The sequence below is a fragment of the Oncorhynchus keta genome, chromosome 35, assembly GCF_023373465.1.
Source record: "Oncorhynchus keta strain PuntledgeMale-10-30-2019 chromosome 35, Oket_V2, whole genome shotgun sequence".
NCBI classification, from domain to species: domain Eukaryota; kingdom Metazoa; phylum Chordata; class Actinopteri; order Salmoniformes; family Salmonidae; genus Oncorhynchus; species Oncorhynchus keta.
Window position 1 is genome coordinate 4,302,816 of NC_068455.1, and position 12,985 is coordinate 4,315,800.

Sequence of the window (12,985 nt, forward strand, 5' to 3'; positions counted from 1 at the left end):
TAACCACTAGGCTACCCTGCCGCCTCTACACTCTAACCACTAGGCTACCCTGCCGCCTCTACACTCTAACCACTAGGCTACCCTGCCGCCTCTACACTCTAACCACTAGGCTACCCTGCCGCCTCTACGCTCTAACCACTAGGCTACCCTGCCGCCTCTACACTCTAACCACTAGGCTACCCTGCCGCCTCTACACTCTAACCACTAGGCTACCCCGATGATGTCATCAGTGTCACTGAATGTAATTGTAAACATGTATCTTCTTCTTGAACTATAAAACAGAGAGGAGGCTGCTGAGGCTGAGGACGGGCTCGTGTTAATGTCTGGAACGGAGTCAACGGAATGGCAACACATCTCCAGCACCCTGGTGGTTCCCATGTGTGTGATACCGTTCCACCCACTCCGCTCCAGTCATTACCACGAGCCCGTTGCTTGGTGGCACCCTAGGGGAGGACTGGCTCGTGTTAATGTCTGGAACGGAGTCAACGGAATGGCAACACATCTCCAGCACCCTGGTGGTTCCCATGTGTGTGATACCGTTCCACCTCCTCCGCTCCAGTCATTACCACGAGCCCGTTGCTTGGTGGTACCTTCATTGGGGAGGACTGGCTCGTGTTAATGACTGGAGCGGAGTAGGTGGAACGGTATCACACACATGGTTTCCATGGTTCCCTTGTGTTTGATGCCATTCCGTTGACTCCGTTCCAGACATTACTATGAGCATGTTCTTCCCTATTTAAATTGCCACCCAACCTCCTGTGGAAGAAACACTGTGTTTTCACGTAATTATTGTTGATGCTGGAGATGGTGTGTGTGTGTGTGTGTGTGTGTGTGTGTGTGTGTGTGTGTGTGTGTGTGTGTGTGTGTGTGTGTGTGTGTGTGTGTGTGTGTGTGTGTGTGTGTGTGTGTGTGTGTGTGTGTGTGTGTGTGTGTGTGTGTGTGTGTGTGACCGTGCCTGTCTCTCCTCTCCCCAGGACCGTACCCGGGTGGTCAGCCCCATCATCGATGTCATCAGCCTGGATAACTTTGCCTACTTGGCAGCTTCAGCTGACTTGAGGGGAGGTCAGTAGGATTACTGTATGAGAACACGCACGAACGCACGCCCATACACACACACACACACTTGTTAGTTTTACTATCCTTGTGGGGACCAAACAATTGATTCCCATTCAACATCCTATTTTCCATAACCCCATACCCCTAAACCTAACCCCATACCCCTAAGCCTAACCCCATACCCCTAAGCCTAACCCTATACCCCTAAGCCTAACCCCATACCCCTAAACCTAACCCCATACCCCTAAGCCTAACCCCATACCCCTAAGCCTAACCCTATACCCCTAAACCTAACCCTACCCCTAAGCCTAACCCCATACCCCTAAACCTAACCCCATACCCCTAAGCCTAACCCCATACCCCTAAACCTAACCCCATACCCCTAAACCTAACCCCATACCCCTAAGCCTAACCCCATACCCCTAAACCTAACCCCATACCCTTAAACCTAACCCCATAGCCCTAAACCTAACCCCATACCCCTAAACCTAACCCCATACCTCTAAACCTAACCCCATACCCCTAACCCTAACCCCATACCCTTAACCCGAATTCTAACCCTAATTGTAACCCTAAACTGAAGCCTAAACTGTCCATTTTCCTTGTGGGAATGCTCCCCCCCCCCCTCTGCCTCTCAGGGTTTGACTGGAGTTTACACTTTAAATGGGAGCAGATTCCCATCGAACAGAAGATGTCCAGGAATGACCCCACACTGCCTATCAGGTAGATATATTGATGTGGTCTCCACCCTGCCTATCAGGTAGTTATGTTGATGTGGTCTCCACCCTGCCTATCAGGTAGTTATGTTGATGTGGTCTCCACACTGCCTATCAGGTAGTTATGTTGATGTGGTCTCCACCCTGCCTATCAGGTAGTTATGTTGATGTGGTCTCCACACCGCCTATCAGGTAGTTATGTTGATGTGGTCTCCACACTGCCTATCAGGTAGATATGTTGATGTGGTCTCCACCCTGCCTATCAGGTAGATATGTTGATGTGGTCTCCACACTGCCTATCAGGTAGTTATGTTGATGTGGTCTCCACACTGCCTATCAGGTAGTTATGTTGATGTGGTCTCCACCCTGCCTATCAGGTAGTTATGTTGATGTGGTCTCCACCCTGCCTATCAGGTAGATAGTTATGTTGATGTGGTCTCCACCCTGCCTATCAGGTAGATATGTTGATGTGGTCTCCACACTGCCTATCAGGTAGTTATGTTGATGTGGTCTCCACCCTGCCTATCAGGTAGATATGTTGATGTAGTCTCCACACTGCCTATCAGGTAGTTATGCTGATGTGGTCTCCACACTGCCTATCAGGTAGATAGTTATGTTGATGTGGTCTCCACACTGCATATCAGGTAGTTATGTTGATGTAGTCTCCACACTGCCTATCAGGTAGTTATGCTGATGTGGTCTCCACACTGCCTATCAGGTAGATAATTATGTTGATGTGGTCCCCACACTGCCTATCAGGTAGATAGTTATGTTGATGTGGTCTCCACCCTGTCTATCAGGTAGTTATGTTGATGTGGTCTCCACCCTGCCTATCAGGTAGTTATGTTGATGTGGTCTCCACACTGCCTATCAGGTAGTTGTGTTGTTGTGGTCCCCACACTGCCTATCAGATAGTTATGTTGATGTGGTCTCCACCCTGCCTATCAGGTAGTTATGTTGATGTGGTCTCCACCCTGCCTATCAGGTAGTTATGTTGATGTGGTCTCCACCCTGCCTATCAGGTAGTTATGTTGATGTGGTCTCCACCCTGCCTATCAGGTAGTTATGTTGATGTGGTCTCCACCCTGCCTATCAGGTAGATAGTTATGTTGTTGTGGTCTCCACCCTGCCTATCAGGTAGATAGTTATGTTGATGTGGTCTCCTCACTGCCTATCAGGTAGATAGTTATGTTGATGTGGTCTCCACCCTGCCTATCAGGTAGATAGTTATGTTGATGTGGTCTCCACACTGCCTATCAGGTAGATAGTTATGTTGTTGTGGTCTCCACACTGCCTATCAGGTAGATAGTTATGTTGATGTGGTCTCCACACTGCCTATCAGGTAGATAGTTATGTTGTTGTGGTCTCCACCCCGCCTATCAGGTAGATAGTTATGTTGATGTGGTCTCCACACTGCCTATCAGGTAGATAGTTATGTTGATGTGGTCTCCACACTGCCTATCAGGTAGTTATTTATGTTGTTGTGGTCTCCACACTGCCTATCAGGTAGATATTTATGTTGTTGTGGTCTCCACACTGCCTATCAGGTAGATAGTTATGTTGATGTAGTCTCCACACTGCCTATCAGGTAGATAGTTATGTTGATGTGGTCTCCACCCTGCCTATCAGGTAGATAGTTATGTTGTTGTGGTCTCCACACTGCCTATCAGGTAGATATTTATGTTGTTGTGGTCTCCACACTGCCTATCAGGTAGATAGTTATGTTGTTGTGGTCTCCACACTGCCTATCAGGTAGTTATGTTGATGTGGTCTCCACCCTGCCTATCAGGTAGTTATGTTGATGTGGTCTCCACCCTGCCTATCAGGTAGTTATGTTGATGTGGTCTCCACACTGCCTATCAGGTAGATAGTTATGTTGTTGTGGTCTCCACCCTGCCTATCAGGTAGTTATGTTGATGTGGTCTCCACACTGCCTATCAGGTAGATAATTATGTTGTTGTGGTCTCCACCCTGCCTATCAGGTAGTTATGTTGATGTGGTCTCCACACTGCCTATCAGGTAGATATTTATGTTGATGTGGTCTCCACACTGCCTATCAGGTAGATATTTATGTTGTTGTGGTCTCCACCCTGCCTATCAGGTAGTTATGTTGATGTGGTCTCCACCCTGCCTATCAGGTAGTTATGTTGATGTGGTCTCCACACTGCCTATCAGGTAGTTATGTTGATGTGGTCTCCACACTGCCTATCAGGTAGTTATGTTGATGTGGTCTCCACCCTGCCTATCAGGTAGTTATGTTGATGTGGTCTCCACACTGCCTATCAGGTAGATAGTTATGTTGTTGTGGTCTCCACCCTGCCTATCAGGTAGTTATGTTGATGTGGTCTCCACCCTGCCTATCAGGTAGTTATGTTGTTGTGGTCTCCACCCTGCCTATCAGGTAGATAGTTATGTTGTTGTGGTCTCCACACTGTCTATCAGGTAGTTATGTTGATGTGGTCTCCACACTGCCTATAAGGTAGTTATGTTGATGTGGTCTCCACACTGCCTATCAGGTAGATAGTTGTGTTGATGTGGTCTCCACCCTGCCTATCAGGTAGATAGTTATGTTGTTGTGGTCTCCACACTGCCTATCAGGTAGATAGTTATGTTGATGTGGTCCCCACACTGCCTATCAGGTAGTTGTGTTGATGTGGTCTCCACCCTGCCTATCAGGTAGATAGTTATGTTGATGTGGTCTCCACACTGCCTATCAGGTAGATATGTTGATGTGGTCTCCACACTGCCTATCAGGTAGTTATGTTGATGTGGTCTCCACCCTGCCTATCAGGTAGTTATGTTGATGTGGTCTCCACACTGCCTATCAGGTAGATAGTTATGTTGATGTGGTCTCCACCCTGCCTATCAGGTAGATAGTTATGTTGATGTAGTCTCCACCCTGCCTATCAGGTAGATAGTTATGTTGATGTGGTCTCCACACTGCCTATCAGGTAGTTATGTTGTTGTGGTCTCCACACTGCCTATCAGGTAGATAGTTATGTTGATGTGGTCTCCACACTGCCTATCAGGTAGTTATGTTGTTGTGGTCTCCACCCTGCCTATCAGGTAGATAGTTATGTTGTTGTGGTCTCCACACTGCCTATCAGGTAGATAGTTATGTTGATGTGGTCTCCACACTGCCTATCAGGTAGATAGTTATGTTGATGTGGTCTCCACCCTGCCTATCAGGTAGGTAGTTATGTTGATGTGGTCTCCACCCTGCCTATCAGGTAGTTGTGTTGATGTGGTCTCCACACTGCCTATCAGGTAGATAGTTATGTTGATGTAGTCTCCACCCTGCCTATCAGGTAGATAGTTATGTTGATGTAGTCTCCACCCTGCCTATCAGGTAGATAGTTATGTTGATGTGGTCTCCACCCTGCCTATCAGGTAGATAGTTATGTTGATGTGGTCTCCACACTGCCTATCAGGTAGATAGTTATGTTGTTGTGGTCTCCACCCTGCCTATCAGGTAGATAGTTATGTTGATGTAGTCTCCACCCTGCCTATCAGGTAGATAGTTATGTTGATGTGGTCTCCACACCGCCTATCAGGTAGTTGTGTTGATGTGGTCTCCACACTGCCTATCAGGTAGATAGTTATGTTGATGTAGTCTCCACCCTGCCTATCAGGTAGATAGTTATGTTGATGTAGTCTCCACCCTGCCTATCAGGTAGATAGTTATGTTGATGTGGTCTCCACCCTGCCTATCAGGTAGATAGTTATGTTGATGTAGTCTCCACCCTGCCTATCAGGTAGATAGTTATGTTGATGTGGTCTCCACACCGCCTATCAGGTAGATAGTTATGTTGATGTGGTCTCCACACTGCCTATCAGGTAGATAGTTATGTTGATGTGGTCTCCACACTGCCTATCAGGTAGATAGTTATGTTGATGTAGTCTCCACCCTGCCTATCAGGTAGATAGTTATGTTGATGTGGTCTCCACACTGCCTATCAGGTAGTTATGTTGTTGTGGTCTCCACACTGCCTATCAGGTAGTTATGTTGTTGTGGTCTCCACACTGCCTATCAGGTAGATAGTTATGTTGATGTGGTCTCCACACTGCCTATCAGGTAGTTATGTTGATGTGGTCTCCACACTGCCAATCAGGTAGATAGTTATGTTGTTGTGGTCTCCACCCTGCCTATCAGGTAGATAGTTATGTTGATGTGGTCTCCACCCTGCCTATCAGGTAGATAGTTATGTTGATGTGGTCTCCACACTGCCTATCAGGTAGATAGTTATGTTGATGTGGTCTCCACACTGCCTATGTGTGTATCAGGCAGTCTGTCCTCCTGTGTGTATCAGACAGTCTGTCCTCCTGTGTGTGTCAGACAGTCAGTCCTCCTGTGTGTATCAGACAGTCTGTCCTCCTGTGTGTGTCAGACAGTCAGTCCTCCTGTGTGTATCAGGCAGTCTGTCCTCCTGTGTGTATCAGACAGTCTGTCCTCCTGTGTGTATCAGACAGTCTGTCCTCCTGTGTGTATCAGACAGTCTGTCCTCCTGTGTGTATCAGACAGGCTGTCCTCCTGTGTGTATCAGGCAGTCTGTCCTCCTGTGTGTATCAGACAGTCTGTCCTCCTGTGTGTGCCAGACAGTCTGTCCTCCTGTGTGTATCAGACAGTCTGTCCTCCTGTGTGTATCAGACAGTCTGTCCTCCTGTGTGTATCAGACAGTCTGTCCTCCTGTGTGTATCAGGCAGTCTGTCCTCCTGTGTGTATCAGACAGTCTGTCCTCCTGTGTGTGTCAGACAGTCTGTCCTCCTGTGTGTGCCAGACAGTCTGTCCTCCTGTGTGTATCAGACAGTCTGTCCTCCTGTGTGTATCAGACAGTCTGTCCTCCTGTGTGTATCAGACAGTCTGTCCTCCTGTGTGTATCAGACAGTCTGTCCTCCTGTGTGTATCAGGCAGTCTGTCCTCCTGTGTGTATCAGTCTGTCCTCCTGTGTGTGCCAGACAGTCAGTCCTCCTGTGTGTATCAGACAGTCTGTCCTCCTGTGTGTATCAGACAGTCTGTCCTCCTGTGTGTATCAGACAGTCTGTCCTCCTGTGTGTATCAGACAGTCTGTCCTCCTGTGTGTGTCAGACAGTCTGTCCTCCTGTGTGTGTCAGACAGTCAGTCCTCCTGTGTGTATCAGACAGTCTGTCCTCCTGTGTGTGTCAGACAGTCAGTCCTCCTGTGTGTATCAGGCAGTCTGTCCTCCTGTGTGTATCAGGCAGTCTGTCCTCCTGTGTGTATCAGACAGTCTGTCCTCCTGTGTGTATCAGACAGTCTGTCCTCCTGTGTGTGTCAGGCAGTCTGTCCTCCTGTGTGTATCAGACAGTCTGTCCTCCTGTGTGTGTCAGGCAGTCTGTCCTCCTGTGTGTATCAGACAGTCTGTCCTCCTGTGTGTATCAGACAGTCTGTCCTCCTGTGTGTGTCAGACAGTCTGTCCTCCTGTGTGTATCAGACAGTCTGTCCTCCTGTGTTCTCTGCTACAGAACTCCAGTGATTGCAGGAGGGATCTTTGTGATGGACAAGAGCTGGTTCAACCACCTGGGGCAGTACGACACTCACATGGACATCTGGGGAGGGGAGAACTTTGGTGAGATCACTGGGGGGGGTGGAGAGAACTTTGGTGAGATCACTGGGGGGGAGAGAACTTTGGTGAGATCACTGTTTCTGTCCTGTCTGATTGGATAAACCAAAGATATCTGGAGAGAAGGACATCATGTAATAATTATGTAATAATAATGTAATAATAATGTAATGTCCAGACAGACAGGCCAGACCGGTATATATCATGTTACAGTAGGACCTCAGAGATACCAACACATTGACTATGTAACAGACCTGGGTTTTGACAAATTACTTTGAATACAGATGTGGGATCTTTATTTGACCAGAATAAAAAATAAACATCCATCTGGCACTCCATCGAAAGCTTAGTATTTCAACCCACACATACATTCTCTCTCTCTCCCTCTCTCTCTCTCTCTCTCTCTCACTCACTCACTCACTCACTCACTCACTCACTCACTCACTCACTCACTCACTCACTCACTCACTCACTCACTCACTCACTCACTCACTCACTCACTCACTCACTTATCCACTCACTCACTCACTCACTCACTCACTCACTCACTCACTCACTCACTTATCCACTCACTTATCCACTCACTCACTCACTCACTCACTCACTCACTCACTTATCCACTCACTCACTCACTTATCCACTCACTCACTCACTCACTCACTTATCCACTCACTCACTCACTCACTCACTCACTTATCCACTCACTTATCCACTCACTTATCCACTCACTCACTCACTCACTCACTCACTCACTCACTCACTCACTCACTCACTCACTCACTCACTCACTCACTCACTCACTCACTCACTCTCCTCCAATACCTATTTCATAACTTCTGGCACACACCATCTGGCCCATTAACCTGACTGACATATGGCTTAGATGATGATGGGTGTGACTGGACCAGCTGGTGATTGATGTGACTGGACCAGCTGGTGATTGATGTGACTGGACCAGCTGGTGATTGATGTGACTGGACCAGCTGGTGATTGATGTGACTGGACCAGCTGGTGATTGATGTGACTGGACCAGCTGGTTATTGATGTGACTGGACCAGCTGGTGATTGATGTGACTGGACCAGCTGGTGATTGATGTGACTGGACCAGCTGGTGATTGATGATGTGATTGGACCAGCTGGTGATTGATGATTGGTGTGACTGGACCAGCTGATGATTGGTGTGACTGGACCAGCTGGTGATTGATGATATGATTGGACCAGCTGGTGGCTGATGATGTGACTGGACCAGCTGGTGATTGATGATGTGACTGGACCAGCTGGTTATTGATGATGTGACTGGACCAGCTGGTGATTGATGATGTGACTGAACCAGCTGGTGATTGATGATGTGACTGGACCAGCTGGTGATTGATGATGTGACTGAACCAGCTGGTGATTGATGATGTGACTGGACCAGCTGGTGATTGATGACGTGATTGGACCAGCTGGTGATTGATGTGACTGGACCAGCTGGTGATTGGTGTGACTGGACCAGCTGGTGATTGGTGTGACTGGACCAGCTGGTGATTGATGATGTGACTGGACCAGCTGGTGATTGATGATGTGACTGGACCAGCTGGTGATTGATGACGTGATTGGACCAGCTGGTGATTGATGTGACTGGACCAGCTGGTGATTGATGTGACTGGACCAGCTGGTGATTGATGATGTGACTGGACCAGCTGGTGATTGATGATGTGACTGGACCAGCTGGTGATTGATGATGTGACTGGACCAGCTGGTGATTGATGTGACTGGACCAGCTGATGATTGATGATGTGACTGGACCAGCTGGTGATTGATGATGTGACTGGACCAGCTGGTGATTGATGATGTGACTGGACCAGCTGGTGATTGATGATGTGACTGGACCAGCTGGTGATTGATGATGTGACTGGACCAGCTGGTGATTGATGTGACTGGACCAGCTGGTGATTGATGATGTGACTGGACCAGCTGGTTATTGATGTGACTGGACCAGCTGATGATTGATGATGTGACTGGACCAGCTGGTTATTGATGTGACTGGACCAGCTGATGATTGATGTGACTGGACCAGCTGATGATTGATGATGTGACTGGACCAGCTGGTTATTGATGTGACTGGACCAGCTGGTGATTGATGGTGTGACTGGACCAGCTGGTGATTGATGTGACTGGACCAGCTGGTGATTGATGATGTGACTGGACCAGCTGGTGATTGATGATGTGACTGGACCAGCTGGTGATTGATGATGTGACTGGACCAGCTGGTTATTGATGATATGATTGGACCAGCTGGTGATTGATGATGTGACTGGACCAGGTGGTTATTGATGATATGATTGGATCAGCTGGTGATTGATGTGACTGGACCAGCTGGTGTTTGATGATGTGACTGGACCAGCTGGTGATTGATGATGTGACTGGACCAGCTGGTTATTGATTGACCTTATGTGTCTGCTGCAGTGTGCTCTGTAGCAGGTTAACTGGGATAATGAAGATTAGACTGTTATCTCTGGTTGAAGACCAGACTGTTTTGTGTGGATGTGTGTAGGTTTTAATCTCCCCTATATAAACATGTCTATATTAACATATGACCTTCTCTCTCTCAGAGCTGTCCTTCAGGGTGTGGATGTGTGGCGGGAGCCTGGAGATTCTGCCCTGCAGCAGGGTGGGACACGTCTTCAGGAAGCGACATCCCTACGACTTCCCAGAAGGCAACGCTCTCACATATATCAAGTAAGTGAGCTTGGCTGGGTCACTCTGATATCCATTATACAGATGCACACACACAGACACACAACTATAGACACACACTAGTCCTGCCTTTAAAAAAAAAAAAACTATTCTCGGGAATCCTAGCCATTCCGAAAACGTCTTCTCGGGGACTCCATTCCGAAAACGTCTTCTCGGGGACTCCATTCTGAAAACGTCTTCTCGGGGACTCCATTCCAACTGTCTTCTCGGGGACTCCATTCCAACTGTCTTCTCGGGGACTCCATTCCAACTGTCTTCTCGGGGACTCCATTCCAACTGTCTTCTCGGGGACTCCATTCCAACTGTCTTCTCGGGGACTCCATTCCAACTGTCTTCTCGGGGACTCCATTCCAACTGTCTTCTCGGGGACTCCATTCCAACTGTCTTCTCGGGGACTCCATTCCAACTGTCTTCTCGGGGACTCCATTCCAACTGTCTTCTCGGGGACTCCATTCCAAACGTCTTCTCGGGGACTCCATTCCAAATGTCTTCTCGGGGACTCCATTCCAAATGTCTTCTCGGGGACTCCATTCCAAATGTCTTCTCGGGGACTCCATTCCAAATGTCTTCTCGGGGACTCCATTCCAAATGTCTTCTCGGGGACTCCATTCCAAACGTCTTCTCGGGTGACCCTCCTCTCGGGGACAGGTATTTGAACTATTCCAGAACTAGCATACCTGATTCAACTAGTCTACTAATCCTCAAACCCTTGGTGGATCAGGTGATATAGTTCAGAGCTACGTCAAAACTGAAATGTCTGGGGTCATGACAGAGAGGAAGGAACAGCGGAGTTTTGTTATTATCCTACCTAACCAGGTGTGTGTGTGTGTGTGTGTGTGTGTGTGTGTGTGTGTGGGGTCAGGAACACGCGTCGGGCAGCGGAGGTGTGGATGGATGAGTATAAACAGTACTACTACTCAGCAAGGCCCTCAGCGCAGGGCAAGGCCTTTGGCAGGTTAGTAGTCCTCTCTGGTACCTTTTAACCAACACTATACTACACCACACTACACTATACTACACTATACTACACTATACTACATTATACTACACTATACCACACTGTACTACACTATACTATACTATACTACACTATAATACATTATACTACACTATACTACGCTGTACTACACTATAATAATAATAATATATGCCATTTAGCTGACGCTTTTATCCAAAGCGACTTAGTCATGTGTGCATACATTCTACGTATGGGTGGTCCCGGGAATCGAACCCACTACCCTGGCGTTACAAGCGCCATGCTCTACCAACTGAGCCACAGAAAGACCACACTATACTATACTACACTATACTATACTACACTATACCACACTATACTACACTATCCTATACTACACTATACTGCACCATACCAAACTATACTACACTATACTATACTACAGTATACTATGCTACACTGTACTACAATACACTATACTACACTACACTATACTATACTACACTATACTACACTATACTACACCACACTATACTACACTATACTATACTACGCTATACTACACTACACTATACTACACTATACTACACTATACCACACCACACTATACTACACTACTTGATACTACACTATACTACACTATACTACGCTACACTATACTACCCTATACGACACCACATTATACTATACTATACTATACTACACTATACTACACTATACTATACTGTACTATACTACACTATACTATACTACACTATACTACACTATACTACACTATACTATGCTACACTATACTACCGTATACTACACCACATTATACTATACTATACTACACTATACTACACTACACTATACTACACTATACTACACTATACCACACCACACTATACTACACTACTTGATAATACACTATACTACACTATACTACACTATACTACACTATACTACGCTACACTATACTATGCTACACTATACTACCCTATACTACACCACATTATACTATACTACACTATACTACACTATACTACACTATACTATACTACACTATACTACACTATACTACACCACACTATACTACACTACACTATACTATACTACGCTATACTACACTATACTATACTACACTATACTACACTATACTATACTACACTACACTATACTACACTATACCACACCACACTATACTACACTACTTGATACTACACTATACTACACTATACTACGCTACACTATACTATGCTACACTATACTACCCTATACTACACCACATTATACTATACTATACTACACTATACTACACTATACTATACTGTACTATACTACACTATACTATACTACACTATACTACACTACACTACACTATACTATGCTACACTATACTACCGTATACTACACCACATTATACTACACTATACTACACTATACTACACTATACTACACTATACCACACCACACTATACTACACTACTTGATACTACACTATACTACACTATACTACACTATACTACACTATACTACGCTACACTATACTATGCACCACTATACTACCCTATACTACACCACATTATACTATACTATACTACACTATACTACACTATACTATACTGTACTATACTATACTACACTACACTATACTACACTATACTACACTACACTACACTATACTATGCTACACTATACTACCGTATACTACACCACATTATACTATACTATACTACACTATACTACACTATACTACACTACACTATACTATACTGTACTATACTATACTACACTATACTATACTACATTATACTACACTACACCACACTATGCTATACTATACTACACTATACTACACGATACTACACTATGCTATACTACACTACACTATACTACACTATGCTATACTATACTACACTATACTATACCACACTAAACACTATACTATAATATACTAC

At 46.0% G+C, this 12,985-nt stretch overlaps 1 protein-coding gene across 2 annotated transcripts in view; it reads left to right on the plus strand.

Moving 5' to 3' along the window:
- Positions 1-12,985, plus strand: part of LOC118379853 (polypeptide N-acetylgalactosaminyltransferase 16-like) — a 69,002-nt gene that overhangs the window by 41,634 nt on the left and 14,383 nt on the right. For both annotated transcript variants that reach the window (XM_052496080.1, XM_052496079.1), the window contains exons 7-11: positions 975-1,062; positions 1,695-1,779; positions 7,254-7,357; positions 9,946-10,072; positions 10,953-11,045. In XM_052496080.1, coding sequence (XP_052352040.1) covers positions 975-1,062; positions 1,695-1,779; positions 7,254-7,357; positions 9,946-10,072; positions 10,953-11,045 — 497 coding nt within the window. The remainder of the gene's footprint in view (positions 1-974; positions 1,063-1,694; positions 1,780-7,253; positions 7,358-9,945; positions 10,073-10,952; positions 11,046-12,985) is intronic.